General features: G+C 40.6%; 1 protein-coding gene across 1 annotated transcript in view; it reads left to right on the top strand.

Moving 5' to 3' along the window:
• The first annotated feature begins 3,008 nt into the window (after positions 1-3,008).
• The window catches only part of TTC28 (tetratricopeptide repeat domain 28), a 603,177-nt gene continuing 588,984 nt past the window's right edge, over positions 3,009-17,201 (top strand). Inside the window, exon 1 of the mRNA XM_027124409.1 lies at positions 3,009-3,209. Coding sequence (XP_026980210.1) covers positions 3,108-3,209 — 102 coding nt within the window. The 5' untranslated portion in view covers positions 3,009-3,107. The remainder of the gene's footprint in view (positions 3,210-17,201) is intronic.

A 17,201-nucleotide genomic window follows, 5' to 3' on the forward strand; every position in this document is an offset into this window, starting at 1 on the left:
AAAATTTATGAATACGTGACTTTACATAGCAAAAGAGACTTTGCAGGTGTGATTAAGTGAAGGATCTTGAGATGGGAAGACCATCCTGTTTTATCAAGGTGGGCCCAGTGTTATCACAATGTTCCTTTTAAAAGGGACACAGGAAGAGTCAGAGTCAGAAGAGATGGAGTGGTGCTCTTTCAAAACAGAGGAAGAGGCCACAAGCCACTACAGGCAGCCACTAGAAGCTGACAGACAAAAAGCAAGGAAATGGATTCTTCCATCGGAGCCTCCTGAAGGAACCAGTCCTTTTACTTTACACCTTGACTTTAGCCAGGTGAAACTGATTTCAGACTTCTGACCTACAAAAGTTAAGAGAATAAATGTGTGTTATTAAAAAAAATATATATTAAAAGAAAAAAAAAATGTGTGTTATTTTAAGCCACCCAATTTGTGGTAATTTGTTACAGCAGCCAGAGGAAGCTAATACACTCATTACTAATGGGGAGACATCAGCTGCCAATATGGGGACACCCAGCATCCACTTCCTCTTCTTAACCTTATACTCCGGTTTTCTTTTTGGGGAATTCTTTCTCCCTATCCCTTGAAGTCATAGAGGGAAGGGAAGATGGTACCTAGGTGTCTGCCTCCCCCCCCACACCCTGCACGCTATAGAAGACAAAGGGGTCCCTAGAGGCTCCTCTGGTAGAGCTCCTCTCACTGCCCACCCAGCTGGAGGTGGGCACAGGATTTTGAAATGTGAGCAAATGGAGCTGGGATGGCAACATCATTAGTGGGAGCAATATTGTGCTAATCTGAGCTCTCTGAACTTCCTGACCTTTGGCTTTGGACAAGTTACTTCTAATTGCTGAGCTTTTATTTCCTTATCTGTAAACTGGGTATAATAAGAGGACCATCTTAATACGGCATTTCTGAGGATTCAGTGGTGGAAGTTTCATTTAAAGTGCCTGGTAGGGGATCTGTCAGCGTTGGCTTCTATCATTAAAGGTGGGAGGGTCACATACATAGCCAGAGGGAGCCATAGAAAGTTCTTGAGCAAGGAAGTAACATCACCTGTTTACCTTTTTTGGGTTCACACAAGATGGGTGGATAACTGAGATGCCTTTGACAAAACAGATTTGGGAAATGCCAGGTCTGGGGTGGGTGGTGGGAGCAGAGGTGGAGGGGTACCACCCAGTGACTGAAGTAACTGCCAGTCCCTTTTGAAGAACAGGCATGTTGCTTGGTGGTGGACCTCCGGTGCCTTGATGATGGTGCAGTAGACAGCTGTACTTTGTGTCTGTCCTGAACCTGATGCCTCTTATGGTAATTGCAACCCTATTTTTTCTGGGGGAGGGGAATCCCTCTTCCCACTTGCCCCAACCCCAGGTCCTTCTGGCAGGGTTAACCCCACCCCCTTCCTAGAGGGGCTCCATATAGTCAGATCTGGCCAATCTTGCTGTGATTGGCTCAGGCAGGTCACGTGACCCAAATGGGTCCAGTGAAAGAAAATCCAAGACTTTGGCTGGAACTACTGGGAAACAGCTCCTGCTATGAATATGTAAAGTTACATATTCATAAATTCTGGGGAATTAGGATGAGAACATCTTTGGAAGCCATTATTCACCCTACCATGATGGTAGGTGTGAGTTAGGAGCTGCCCAGGACACTATGTGGAGAGAACTGCATGAGAATGAAGTCATCACAGAGGGAAGCGGAGCTGAGAGATTGTAGAAACACTGAGGTTATCGTTTGAGCACCTGGATCCAGCTATGCCTTAAGTGAGGTACCACCCAAGACTTTTCAATTATTCCCTTAATTGTTTTACTCCAGGTTGAGTTTTTTAAATTAAAAAAAAATTTTTTTGTTTTAAAAATTTTTGGTCACTTGTGTCTGGAAAAGCCCAGACTAATAAATTCAACCACTTACAAACTCCAGGAGACCCTCAGGCACTCTTCTTTTTTTTTTTTTTTACAAGTGAAAACATTCTCTGCTGTTGTTTTTGTGCCAACTTTAGGGTTTCCAGAGAGGTTTGGGGCAGAGAATGGAAAGTGAAGATGTGGGAACTAAGTCCCTCCAGCCCCAAGGTTGAGCGAACCCCCTCCCAGCTAATTATACCACAGGGTTTGGGATCAGAGCCCCCATCACTAAACTTTAGGAGTCCTGGAAGATAGAACTGGAATTATACCACTGAAACTTGGATAGCTTGGTGTGTGCCAGGCATTGTGCTCAGAAAGGTGTGTGCCTCATCGGAAAGCTCACCTCAACCCTGTGCTGCTCCTCCCTTTGCAGATTTAGAGATCAAGGCTCTCTGCAAGAACCGGAGGCAAGACTTGAACCGAAATTTCCCTTTTCAAGGGCCCTTGGTTCTTGACCATAAAACAAAATTACTTAAGAGGTCTTGTCACCGGATTACCATTTGGTGAGCACTAGGTGCGGTGTTGACATTTTATCTGGATTATTTCAAGTCCTCCTAACTTGCTGGACGTTCCAGATTAAGGAGAAACAGGCTACTGGAGACCTGACCTTAATCAGGCAAAGGTGAGTGGAGATGCGGGACTCGAACTCGGATTCTCCATTGAGTCCGGCTTTCCAGGGACATGGACATCAACTGTGCTACTTAGGCTCGCTCACGTGCTCACACACCTTCGCGATGGGGCTCTCATCACCTTAGCGGCGTCTTCCCCCCGGACTTCTTGGGATAATTCCCTCTTGGCTTGGACCATCTCCTCAAGCCCAAGTAGGTGAAGCAAAAGGGGCAGTGCCGAAGGGTCTGGTCCGGCGTCGTCCGCAGTGCGGCAGGTGGCGGCGCCCAGCCCAGAACCGCGAGCTCTCTGGCCCGGCCGGACGGCTGCAGAGGGGGTGGGCGCAACGCTGGGAACAGCGGCCGGCTCCGGAGGGCGCGGGGAGGGGCGCGGCGAGTGCGCGCTTGCGCGGTCGGGGGGACCCGCGGAGGCGCGCGGGGAGCGTGCGCGGCGATGCGCGCGTGCGCGGTGTTGGGTGTGGGGGGGTGTGGGGGTCGCCGCGGAGGCGCGCGGCACGGCGGGAACATGGCGCGCGGGGCCGGCGCGCGCGCCTAGCTGGCGGGACCGTTAGCTCGAGGCGGACGCGGCCCGGGCCCCGCGGAGATGGAGCAGTCGCCGCCGCCGGCGCTCGAGCCCACCCCGGGGTCGACCCCGGCACGGAGCCGTAGGCGGCGGGAGCCCGAGTCACCGCCGGCGCCGCCTCCGGTGAGTGCGTGAGGGGCGCGGGCCGGGAGACTTTCTTTGTGAAACTCCGTCGGTGCGAGCCGGGCCGGGCCTCGGCGGCTGACGAGCGCCCGCGAGGCGGAACCCGCCCCGTCGTCCGGGTTCGAGCCCTGCCTCGCGCCACTCGGCAGCGGGACCCGGGCTGTTGCCTGCCCGCCTCAGTTTCCGCGGGAGTGTGTGTGCGCGCACGGGGGGCCGTATACAGTCGGCGCCTAATGCGCGCGGTGCCAATCCCTTGCCTCCGTCCCCGCTGGGCGGTGGCTGCCTGTGACCCGGGCCCACGGGAGAGGTAGACCGCAGCCGCTAGGAGACAGGTGTCGGCCTGCCCCGGGAGGCTCAGGTGCAGACAGCCCCAGGTGGAGTCTAAGGCAGTGAGCTGTCCGTTCCCGGAAGGAAGCAAGTCTGTCGGTGTCTCAGCACAGCGTGATTTTGGAATGCTTTACATCCATCTCAGCGTGGTGGTGTGTTTGGGGTATTTATCGGTCAGGGTGAAGGAAGTTGAGTGAAATGGACTTCGGAGGTGTGGCTCCGGCTGGATGGGATGGGATGCCCCCGAGCATTGGGCTCTCCAAACAGCCAGGGCATAGGAATAATCTGGAGCGCTTGATAAATATACAGGCGTCACAACTCACCCCAGGCCCAAGGACTCAGACTCTCCAAAGCAGAGGAGCAGATTTTGAATTTTTAACAAGCTCCTGAGTGATTATATCAGGCACATTTGACAAGCACTGTTTTAGTGTAAGCCTCCTGCGAGCAGGGACCTGATCTGTTCATTGCTCACCATGGCATCCTGGTATCAGGCGCAGTGCTTAGCACATGGTAGATGGTCAGTACATATTTGTAGAAATGACTTAGGGAGTTTCCAAAATAGGAGTTCTTGTACTTTCAGGAGCTTTTTGAAGTTATTATCTCTGTCACATTTACTGTATGATGTGATTTTTCTCAGTCCCAACTTAACTTTTGTAACTGTTTATAAATGCCTTCTTTTCAGTATATTTTAGGCAAAAGCAAGGTATACCTTGCTTAGTATAAACCATCAACTATGTATAATCCTAGCTAGGTTAAAATTAATTCTGAAACTATTCTGAATAAAAAAATTGCACTTTTCTTTCTTTTCATCATTTGGGAACACTAGACTTATAGGATTTTGTTCTTTTCAGTCAGGTAAATATTTACATTTTCATCAAAGCAAATCTGAATTACTGTTTATTCAGAAAAGTTGGCAATTTGCTTAAACCTCTGAGTATTTGTAATTTTTATGTGGTATGTTGAAATTGAGATTTATGTTTAGTTCAGAGTCAATGCTAAGGTAGAATTGTTTGAAAGTTATTTGATATTTCAGGAGCTGTTTTTTTCATGTTTTTTGAATTTCAGTACTTGATTTAATTTCAGTAGTTTGTTGTTCATGGACAAAATATGAATGTATAGGAAGACAAAATTTTAGGAATATGCATATGAAGAAGAAAAATTGAAAATTAGGTGCTTTTTTTCTCTCAGCGTTTCATTTTTGTAGTTCATGCACATGTCTTTTTAAAAATTCCTTATTTTAATTGAGATATCAATATAATTGACATGTAACATATTAGTTTCAGGTGTACAACATAATGATTTGATATTTATATATATTCCAAAGTGATCATCACAGTAAGTCCAGTTAACATCCATTACCATACATAGTTACAGTTTTTTTTTCTTGTGATGAGAGCTTTTAAGTTCTACTCTTTTAGCAACAATCAAATATACAATACAGTGTTATAGTTCTATAGTCACCATGCTGTGCATCCCCATGACTTTTTTTTTTTTAAAGTGTCTTAAAAAACCCCAGCTTTGTTGAGATATAATTAATCTTACAATATGTGGTCTTTTTGTGACTGGCTTCTTTCACTTATCACAGTGTTTTTGAGGTTTATCCATGTTGTACCTGTATCATTTATTTATTGCTGAATAATACTTAATTGAACAGATATACCACATTATATCTTTTCATGCATTGATAGACATAGGTTTTCCCCCCCACTTTTTGGTTATAATGAATGATGCTGCTATGAACATTTGTGTACAAGCTTTAGTGTGGACATATGTTTTCATTTCTCTTGGGCATATCCCAATTGCTGGGTTATATGGTAACTCTATTTTAACCTTTTGAAAAGTTGAAAAACTGTTTCCTAAGTCATTGCATAATTTTGCATTCCCACCAGCAGTGTATGAGAGTTTTACAATCTTGTCAGTACTTGTTATTGGTTTGTCTTCGTTGTGGTGTGCAGGCTTCTCATTGCAGTGTCTTCTCTTGTTGTGGAGCACCGGCTCTAGGCGTACGGGCTTCAGTAGTCGTGGCACACGGGGTCAGTAGTTGTGGCTCGCAGGCTTAGTTGCTCTGTGGCATGTGGGATCTTCCTGGACTAGGAATCGAACCCATGTCCCCTGCACTGGCAGGCAGATTCTTAACCACTGCGCCACTAAGGAAGTCCCATGGTTTGTCTTTTTAACTTAGCCATCCTAGTAGGTGTTAAGTGGTATCTTAATTGCAATTTTGATTTGCATTTCCTTGATGACTAATGATGTTGGGCATATTTTTTTGTGTGTGCTTATCGGCCATTTGTATATCTTTGGAGAAATTTCTGTTCAAATCCTTTGTCCATTTTGGGGGGGTCCAATTTTTAATTGGGTTATTTGTCTTTTTATTATTGAGTTGTAGGAGTTTTAAAAATATTTTGGATACTAAATTAGGTATATGATTTGCAAATGTTTTCTCCCATTCTGTAGGTTGTGTTTTAACTTCTTTGACAGTGTCCTTTGTTGCAAAAAACGTTTTAATTGTGATGAAGTTCTTTTGTTGCTCATGCTTTTGGTGTCATATCTAAGAATCCATTGCCAAATTCAAGGTCATGAAGGTTTACCCCTATGATTTCTTCTAAGAATTTTATGTTTTTAGTCCTTATATTTAGGTCATCAATCCATTTTGAGTTAATTTTTGCATATGGTGTAAGGCAGTGGTCCAAATTCATTCTTTTGCATATTGTGATCCAGTTGTCCCAGCACTATATATTGAAAAGACTGTTCTTATCCCATTGGGTGGTGTTTGCACCCTTATTGAAAAATCAGCTGAATATGTGTTAGGTTTTTTTCTGGATTCTCAATCTTATTCTATTGCCTATCCTTATGCCAGTACAACACTAGTTGGTTACAGTAGCTTTGTAATAGGTTTTGAAATTAAGTGTAAGTCCTATAACTTTGTTCTTTTTCAAGACTGCTTTGACTTTTCTGGGTCCCTTACATATGGATTTTAGGATCAGCTTATCAATTTCTGCCCAAGAGTAGCTGGGATTTTTATAGAGATTGTGTTTAATCTGTCCTTTCAATGATGTTTTATAGTTTTCAGGCCCAAGTCTTACACTTCTTCCAAAAATTTATCTGTAAGTATTTATTTTATTCTATTAGATGCTGTTGTACATGGTACTGTTTTTAACATTTCATTTCACATCATTGTTCATCACTAGCTCATTGCTAGTGTATAGAAAAAATACAGTTGAGTTTTGGATATATCTTTTAGCTTCATCGTTTAGTGGTAGTCTGTTCCAATTTTCTGTTTCAGATCTTTCCTCGAAAATAGTGAGGAAGAATGGTCTTTGAAAACTCAAGCATGGATGCAAATCCAGGTTCATATCTCTAAGTTTTGGCTCTGCTACTTACTAGTTGAGTTTTTGACAAATCTTAATGTTATATATCCAGTGTTCTCATATGTATAATGGGACAGTAATATCCATCTCAAAGAATTAAGTAAAAGAGAATGTATGTAGGTAGATATTTAGAGCAATGCCTTGCGTGTGGTAGGGATTTGGTACTTTGTTGTTCTTTTGCTAATTAACTCTATTTAAAAGCAAGCCCCAAAGCAAACAAAACTGCCAAACCAAAAAAAAAACCCAAAAAACCCTCCCCCCCAAAAATAAACAAACCTAAAACCTCAGACCAAAAAAAAAAAACAAACACCAAAAAAACCCCCCCACAAAACAAAAACCTCAAACCTCTTCCTGTCCCCGTCACTTTTCTGTGACCCAGGAAATCCCTGTGAGTGTTTGAGGAACAGTGAAGGAGTCTTTCACACCACACAGTTGTATTGTAAAAGGCTGCTAAATCTAGGCTGCTCTATATGATATTTGACAACGTATTTGTATGTATTATTAAAAATAATAAAAGTATAACTGAAAGCTGTTTGCTCTTACCCCATAGTTCTTATTAATGTCCTGTTCTTTTACTACTTATTTCTACTAAAAGCAGAAGCAGTATTTTTTCATTAAGTTTGTTGATTACAATTCTTATTTCTTTTGAATGATTGCTATTTTTTTTAACATCTTTATTGGAGTCTAATTGCTTTACAATGTTGTGTTAGTTTCTGCTGTACAACAAAGTGAATCAGCTATATGTATACATATATCCCCATATCCCCTCCCTCTTGTATCTCCCTCCCACCCTCTCTATCCCACCCCTCTAGGTGGTCACACAGCACTGAGCTGATCTCCCTGTGTGATGCAGCTGCTTCCGACTAGCTATCTATTTTACATTTGGTAGTGTATGTATATCACTGTTACTCTCTTACTTCTTCCCAGCTTACCCTTCCCCCTCACCGTGTCCTCAAGTCCATTCTCTACATCTGCGTGTTTTTTTTTTTTTTTTGCGGTACGCGGGCCTCTCACTGTTGTGGCCTCTCCCGTTGCGGAGCACAGGCTCCGGACGCGCAGGCTCAGCGGCCATGGCTCACGGGCCTAGCCGCTCCGCGGCATGTGGGATCTTCCCGGACCGGGGCACGAACCCGTGTCCCCTGCATCGGCAGGCGGACTCTCAACCACCGCGCCACCAGGGAAGCCCCTACATCTGCGTTTTTATTCCTGTACTGCCCCTAGGTTCCTCAGAACCATTTTTTTTTTAGATTCCATATATATGTGTTAGCATACAGTATTTGTTTTTCCCTTTCTGACTTACTTCACTCTGTATGACAGACTCTAGGTCCATCCACCTTCACTGCAGTACTATTTACAATAGCCAGGACATGGAAGCAACCTAAGTGTCCATCGACAGATGAATGGATAAAGAAGATGTGGCACATATATACAATGGAATATTATTCAGCCATAAAATGATTGCTGTTTTTAAAAAACTTAGAGACAAAGCCTGATGTTTGAATTGAAATTTAATAGTATTATTTTTATTTTGGTGCTTCTTCAGTAGCTGGAGTAGATTACTATTTTGTGCAGGAGGAAACCAGAGACAACAATATAATACAGATATGATGCTTGTAACATATGTTCATTGAATGTGTATTCACTACGAACCAAAGAAAATAATTGTTTATACTGTAAATATTATTTAAACAATATAAACTTACCTTCAGAATCACAATTATAATTAAATTTATAACCCACAGATCCACAGATTGATCTCACAGACATTTCTATAAGAATATTTTATTTATTTATTTATTTTCAAATTTATTTATTTATTTATGGCTGTGTTGGGTCTTCGTTGCTGCCCACAGGCTTTTTCTCTAGTTGTGGTGGGTGGGGGGCTACTCTTCGTTGTGGTGCGTGGGCTTCTCATTGCAGTGGCTTCTCTTGTTGTGGAGCACGGGCTTCTCATTGTGGTGGCTTCTCTTTGTGGTGGCTTCTCGTTGCGGATACGGGCTCTAGGTGCGTGGGCTTCAGTAGTGTGGCACGCGGGCTCAGTAGCTGGGGCTTGCAGGCTCTAGAGCGCAGTCTCAGTAGTTGTGGCGCACAGGCTTAGTTGCTCCGAGACGTGTGGGATCTTCCCGGACCAGGGCTCGAACCTGTGTCCCCTGCACTGGCAGGTGGATTCTTAACCGTTGTGCCACCAGTCAAGTCCCTGTAAGAAAATTTTATTTTATTCGTTTATTTATTTTTGCAGGACGCGGGCCTCTCACTGTTGAGACCTCTCCCATTGCGGAGCACAGGCTCCGGACGCGCAGGCTCAGCAGCCATGGCTTACGGGCCTAGGCCGCTCCACGGCACGTGGTATCTTCCCGGACCAGGGCACGAATCTGCGTCCCCTGCATCGGCAGGCAGACTCTCAACCACTGCGCCACCAGGGAAGCCCAAGAAAATTTTAAATCAAAGTGTCTGTATAAAAAAAAACCAAAAAACCACAGCCTTTTATTATTAATCATTAGAGAAATGCAAATCAGAACTACAATGAGATCATCTCACACCAGTCAGAATGGCCATCATCAAAAAATCTAGAAACAATAAATGCTGGAGAGGGTGTGGAGAAAAGGGAACACTTTTGTACTGATGGTAGGAATGTGAATTGGTACAGCCACTATGGAGAACAGTATGGAGGTTCCTTAAGGAACTAAAAATAGAACTACCATATGACCCAGCAATCCCACTACTGGCCATATACCCTGAGAAAACCATAATTCAAAGAGTCATATACCAAAATGTTCATTGCAGCTCTATTTACAATAGCCAGGAGATGGAAACAACCTAAGTGTCCATCATCGGATGAATGGATAAAGAAGATGTGGCAAATATATACAATGGAATATTAGTCAGCCATAAAACGAAACGAAATTGAGCTATTTGTAATGAGGTGGATGGACCTAGAGTCTATCATACAGAGTGAAGTAAGTCAGAAAGAGAAAGACAAATACCGTATGCTAACACATATATATGGAATTTAAGAAAAAAAAATGTCATGAAGAACCTAGGGGTAAGACGGGAATAAAGACACAGACCTACTAGAGAATGGACTTGAGTATATGGGGAGGGGGAAGGGTAAGCTGTTACAAAGCGAGAGAGTGGTATGGACATGTATACACTACCAAACGTAAAATAGATAGCTAGTGGGAAGCAGCCGCATAGCACAGGGAGATAAGCTCGGTGCTTTGTGACCACCTAGTTGGGTGGGATAGGAAGGGTGGGAGGGAGGGAGATGCAAGAGGGAAGAGATATGGGAACATATGTTTATGTATAACTGATTCACTTTGTTATAAAGCAGAAACTAACACACCATTGTAAAGCAATTATACTCCAATTAAGATTTAAAATAAATAAATTAAAATAAATAAATAAATAAAACAAACAAAAACACAGCCTTTTATTATTCCAAAAACTGCATGTGTGCATGGTATATAATTAGAAAACATAAGACGAGCAAAAATCCCCCTCCCCGGTAACATTACTAATATAGTGATTACTACTCTTAATACCTTAATACATGACTTTCTGGAACTTCTTCTGTACATCTTTCTATATAACAATATTTGCACACATACAGACAAATGTATATGGGTATTTTAAATAAGACTGTATAAAATGTCTTTAATTATATTTAAAATCATCTTTATTTAGGTATAATTTATAAAAAAAATAAAATTTATCAACTTAAAGTGTATAGTTGTATGAGTTCTGACAAATATGTATAGTTGTATAATCACCATTACAGTAAAAGTTGTAGAAGACTTTTCTTTTTTATTACTGAGTACTGCTCCAATGTATGTGTCCTGCAATTTGCTATCCAGTTACTAGTCAGTGAACATTTGGGTTTTTTTCTGGTTTTTAGTGATTGTGAATAGAGCTACTATGAACATTCACATACAAGTCTTTGTGTGTTTCATAAGACATACAGACAGACACATATATATATATAATTTCGTAAGTGTTTAGGAGTGGGATTGCTGGATTGTATGGTGAACATTATATAGATACTGTTTTGAAACCTTTTTTTTCAGGCAGTGACCCCCCTCCCCACCAACTTTCCATTTAAGTAAATTTTCCTCTTAATAAATTCTCAGACAGTATTAAAAATTTTGCCTATGGGGCTTCCCTGGTGGTGCAGTGCTTAAGAATCCGCCTGCCAGTACAGGGGACACGGCTTCGAGCCCTGGTCCAGGAAGATCCCACATGCCGCAGAGCAACTAAGCCTGTGTGCCACAACTACTGAGCCTGTGCTCTAGAGCCTGCATGCCACAGCTACTGAGCCCACGTGCCACAACTACTGCAGCCTGCGCGCCCAGAGCCTGTGCTCCACAACAAGAGAAGCCACCGCAATGAGCCGGTGCACCACAATGAAGAGTAGCCCTGGCTTGACGCAACTAAAGAAAGCCCGTGCTCAGCAATGAAGACCCAACACAGCCAAAAATAAATAAATTTATTTTTAAAAAAAATTTTGCCTATCTAAGAATGTTCTTTGAAGCTGTTATGTCAAAATCAGTATCTAATCCAGGATCATGCCTTAATTAATGTCACTGAAGTTTCTTTTAATGTAGCATGGTCCCTTTTTTCATGACTCTGAGTCACTGGGAAGACCAAACCAGTTGTCCTGCAGTTATCTTCTGGATTTGTCTGGTAGCTTCCATGTGGTGCCATTTACCTTGTTTCTTTATTTCCTGTAAACTAGAAGCTGTATAAAAAGACTTGATGGATCCAAGTTAAATATTTTGGCTAGATTATACCACTGGTAATGTCTACTTATTGTTGCGATAAAAGGCTTGTTTTATCATTAATATTTTCTTGCTGTTGAGAAACAGAAAGCAGTTATAATATCCTTCTATTCTTTAACTAGAGATCAGAGACTAGTCCGTTTTACTAGAGATCAAAAGTAGTATTGGGAGATTGAACAAGCAGTAACAGTAACTAGAGAGTAGACGAAGCAGGTGTCATAGTATGGCTCTAACTGCCCTTACTGTGACCACTACCAAAAAACCCCTTTTTATCTCATGGCTGTATTACCTCTAGGAGAGGAAATTTCAGTCTGGAGAACGTGCATTATTTAATAATTAATAGTGTAAAGTTAAATTGCAGTAATCTGAAATGTGAGTTGTTGAGATTCTAGCTGACAAATAACTGTTTGTAATGAGGATGTGGTACTATGTTGTGGATAAAGAACAGGTTGCTAAGAAATAGCACGTGGTCAAAGTAAAACAGCAAACCTGACTCTGTTGTAGCTTTGCAAGAGTGAAAAAAAAGTTTAGCTGTGACTGTTAAATATGGAAGGCATCTTATTGTATATGGTTTTCCTTTTCATGATTATATATCTGGCATTTCCAGGCTGTGACTGGCTAAGTTTGCCATAGTAGAAGTTCAAAAATTGCCATAGTAGTGTTTCAACGTACTGTGGACTTAGTTCAGAAAATGGTAGGAAAATTTTCTTATCAGTATTCTCTGCACTTCCAGAATTGCATAAAGAACATCACTTTGATGAAGATGAAGCTTACTTTGATTATTATTTCCCTCTGTCAGTCATCATAAAAGGAAAGTCAGAAACCTTGATACTTATATTTTGCCAAATCATGCATATAGAAAGCCATTGGTGCCCATTTTTAGATTATAGATGCAAGAAAAAATAATTTTTGAAGATGAGGAGGGGAAAGTAAGAATAGGTTAAAAGAAAAGACATATTGGAAAAGAATCATCCAAATAAATAGAAAGTAGGAGCAAGTGGAGATGAGAGAAGAGGGTAATTATTAGATTTAAAGGACAAACATTCTAAAAATTATTATTGGGATCTCTTGTGTGACCTTTCTTTCTTTTGTGATTGAACTCTGCAGCATCAAGTAAAGCTGGAATGGATTCAGTTCTTTGGGGCTGAAGGTATTTTTCTTGGTTGTTTTATTTTAGCAGTTGGACTGGGCAGTTTAAGGAATGTAGTTTTAAAATAATAAGTCTAATCTTGACATCCTATGTTCATGGACCAGAAGACTTAACCGTGTTAATATCGCAGTACTCCCCCACATGATGTACAGGTTAAGTGAAATTCCTATCAAAATCCCATCTGCCTTTTTTGCAGAGATTGACAAGCTGATCCTAAAATCCACATGGAAAGGCAGGGTACCCAGAATAGCCAAGGCAATCTTGAAAAAGAACAAACTTAGAGGTCTCACACTTCCCAATTTCAAAATCTACTATAAAGCAACAGTAATCAAGACAGTGTGGTACTAGCTTAAGAATAACACAGGTCAATGAAATTGAGAGTCCAGAAATAAATCCTCACATTTACAGCCAACTGATTCTCAACAATGGTGTGAAGACAATTAAATGGGGGAAAGAAAGGTCTTTTCAGTGAATGTTGCTGGACAACAAACAACTGGATATCCACCTGCAAAATGATGAATTTGGACCCCTACCTCACACCATACACAAAAATTAACTCAAAATAAATCGAAGACCTAAATGTAAGAGCAAAAACAATGAAAATCTTATCAGAAAACACAGGTCTGTAAGTGACAACATTTTTATAAATTTATTTATTTATTTTTGGCTGCGTTGGTTCTTCATTGCTGTGTGTGACTTTCTCTAGTTGCGGTGAGCGGGGGCCACTGTTCCCTGTGGTGCATGGGCCTCTCATCACGGTGGCCTCTCCCGTTGTAGAGCACGGGCTCCAGGCATGTGGGCCCCAGCAGTTGTGGTATGTGGGCTCAGCAGTTGTGGCTCGGTTCCAGAGTACAGGCTCAGTAGTTGTGGCGCACGGGCCCAGCTGCTCCGCGGCATGTGGCATCCTTCCGGACCAGGGCCTGAACCTGTGTCCCCCGCATTGGCAGGCGGATTCTCAACCACTGCGTCACCAGGGAAGCTGGTGACAACATTTTTAATGCAAGCATGTTAACCTCCAAGTGCTTATGAGATATTATGCCAAATTGTAGAGCAGAGGAAGTCATCAATTCCATAAGACTTAACCCTGTGACCGTCTTTTACTAAGAGCTTAGTTTCCTGAAATTTTGTTAGTACAGTTTGATACTGAAAAGTATATATTTAATAAGGGCAAACACTTAGGTTGAAACAGTACCTTTTATTTTGGAGTTAATTGGTCATTCCCATTTCCCTCTCAGGAGTTTGCATGCTACTAATATTATTTTGGAATTCAGGCACCTTTATTGGACATTTGGTCCTGTGTATAGTTTCTTGTCCTTGGGAAAAGTATCTGACAGGGGATTGCACAATTTCCTGAGAGGATACTAAAAAAGTACTAAAAACACTGCCACAAATGCTTTTGTTCTGTATGTAATGTCTTTGTGTAGAGTGCTGTCTTGGATCCTTATGGTTTTAGCTTATGTAGAAACAGCATTTTTAAAAGTTGCTCCACTGTCAAATAATGCTCTTCTTAAATTCATTGCTTCTTTCTTTATTTTATTTTTGGCTGCTTTGGGTCTTTGTTGCTGCGCGCGGGCTCTCTCTAGTTGCGGAGAGCAGGGGCCACTCTGTTGCGGTGTGTGGGCCTCTCATTGTGGTGGCTTCTCTTGTTGCAGAGCACGGGCTCCAGGTGTGCGGGCCTCTGTTGTTGCAGCACGCAGGCTCAGTAGTTGTGGTGCATGGGCTTAGCTGCTCTGCCGGCTGTGGGATCTTCCCAGACCAGGGCTTGAACCCGTGTCGCCTACATTGGCAGACAGATTCTTAACCACTGTGCCACCAGGGAAGTCCCAAATTCATTGCTTCTTAATCTCCACAAAGATTTATGAAAACCATTTATAGAAGTTGTTCAGGAAATTGGTCATAAATTCCAAATATATTTCATAAAAAAATAAAATTTTTGTTAGGTATATTTGGAAGAACCATGTAAATTATAGAGTACTGTGTGTTCCTTCCATAAGTATAAGGTCTGTTGGTTTCAGATTATTATCACTAACATGTGCTTACTATGTGTTAAGCACTGTTCTAAGTCCTTTACATAAATTAACTCATTTAATCCTCACAACTATCTTATAAGGTAGTTATTATTGTTATCACTGTTTTACACATGAGGAAACTGAGATACAGCAAGGTTACTAAGTAGTAACTTACTCAAGCTCCACAGTTAGGAAGCTGAGTTGCCCTGGATTCTAATTTAGTAGTTTGGCTCTGGAGTCTACGTTCTTAACCACTGCCCTAGACTATCTTTGATTTGAACGATCATTAAGGAAATAGTCATCAATTAGAACTTTTGCTACTGAATGTTAGACTTGTTGCAGAATAGCAGTATAGGAATTCCCCTGGATATTTTGTTAAAATCTAGTTTTCATTGTGGGGTTTAAGGTTATGTTGGCACAGTATTCTGGAATTTGAGTCCCTATAATGATGATAGAGCCAAAGAATGAGTACTTGATACTAAGTTTATTCTTTCATTTTATTATCTTTCAACTTTTCATCAATCAAAAGATAAAATTAACTACAATGTAAGCAGTTTATTTTTAAGTATTTAAAGTTATAAAGCTGTTATTAAACTAATGCTTAATGGAATACCTGACATAAAGGATTCTTGAATGAATAATGGGAATTAAACCAGATAATGAAGAAAAGTATTAAATGAAATGAGTCTATATAAAAATAATAGTTTTTAAGATAGTAAAGAAGTGATTCTAATTTCATATGCATCTCTGAAATAAAAGGAATTATAAAATAAAATCATAGCTTGTATCTTCCTTATTTATTGATGAAGGGAATCAGTCTTTATAATGCAAATTAAAAGTTGTTAACTAAAAACAAAGCAAAATTAATACTATAAGTTATTTATTGATTCAGAATTTTAGCCCAAGGTCAGGTTTGTGAAATTAACATATAATTTTAGTTTCCTGAAAGAAGTTTTTGATTGTTTAAAAAAAAAAAAGGATTCCAGAAATATATTCTTCATTTGAACTTCCTGAGAGAGTTAAATGTAAGTATTTACTTAATAAATATCAATTTTTGAGCTTTTCCTTATTCTTGAAGGAAAGAGTTGAAATAATTGAATGTCTAGAGACAGTTTTACACCGCTTTTTGTTTGTTTGTTTTTGCTGCACTGCACAGCTTGTGGGATCTCAGTTCCCCACCCAGGGATTGAACCTAGGTCCTGGCAGTGAAAGTGCTGCGTCCTAACCACTGGACCACCAGGGAATTCCCTATACTGCTTTGTTTTAAGTCATGTCTATTTGTGAACTCAAAGCTATTTAGAGAAGGATTTAAAATTTTTATCCTTTGTGAGATGGGTTGTAAACAAATTGGCAGATATTAGAAATACCATTACTCTTCTACTTTAGAGTACATATTTCTAGTTGAAGTTGGAAGAGAGAGAATTAGTCGATGTGTTTGCTAGTTAATTTTTTTTCAAAATGTGGTTGGTTTCCCATTGTCATAGCATTTTGATTGATTTTATAGAGGGAGTTGTGAAAGTGAATTTGTGTCAATTTGGCTCAAATATTTTTAAAAAGTTTTGTTTCTTGTGTATTTTATCACTTTTTTTCATAATGAGTTTAGATACACCAGTATTTTAACATTGGCTTTTAAAAATCATGACACTAAAAACACATATTATGTTTAACAATACTGCAGAAAATAAAAGTTACTTTTATTAAATTTCCACTTATACAAAGTTTGTATGTAAGACATGTATTTACAATTAAGGATAACGAACTCTTAAATTTTATATTCTCAGCCCAAGATATTTTTGAGCTTCAGTAAATAGAAACCATAATTTATAAAATAGATTGTGTATACCTACCATGAATTACCTTACTTTTGATTTCTGAATGGGACAATAGTGAAGGTAGTAGTTTTATTTTGCAGTGTGGAAGATGATTTCATTGCCTGATTTTCTACCCATTTTGTCCTGTGTGTGTTGTCAGGTCAGATGTTCTCAACCAAGAGTCTTAAAAAATCACTCCATATGTGAGAAAATTATTTCCCTTATAGCTGCAAGTCCAGATATGAACTTTAAAAAGCATGTAAGCAAGTTGTGCTTAAGTGTTGCATTTCAAAGGCTGCCTTAAATTTAGAGGGTTGTGTATCATGGCATTGTAGCATATGTAGTGTCAAAAGCATGAGATCTGTACCTTATTGTCCTATCCATAAAGTGAGAATGCTACCGTTGCTTATTTTACAGGGTTGTTGTCAGGATTAAATGAATTAATATGTATATGTTATTTAAAACACTTCCAGGCACATAGTAAGTGTTAAATAAATGCTAGGGGTGTGTGTGTGTGTGTGTGTGTGTGTGTGTGTGTGTGTGTGTGTGTGT

This window comes from Aethalodelphis obliquidens, unplaced genomic scaffold (assembly GCF_003676395.1).
Source record: "Aethalodelphis obliquidens isolate GAN/ISIS:26980383/991018 unplaced genomic scaffold, ASM367639v1 scaffold28, whole genome shotgun sequence".
NCBI classification, from domain to species: domain Eukaryota; kingdom Metazoa; phylum Chordata; class Mammalia; order Artiodactyla; family Delphinidae; genus Aethalodelphis; species Aethalodelphis obliquidens.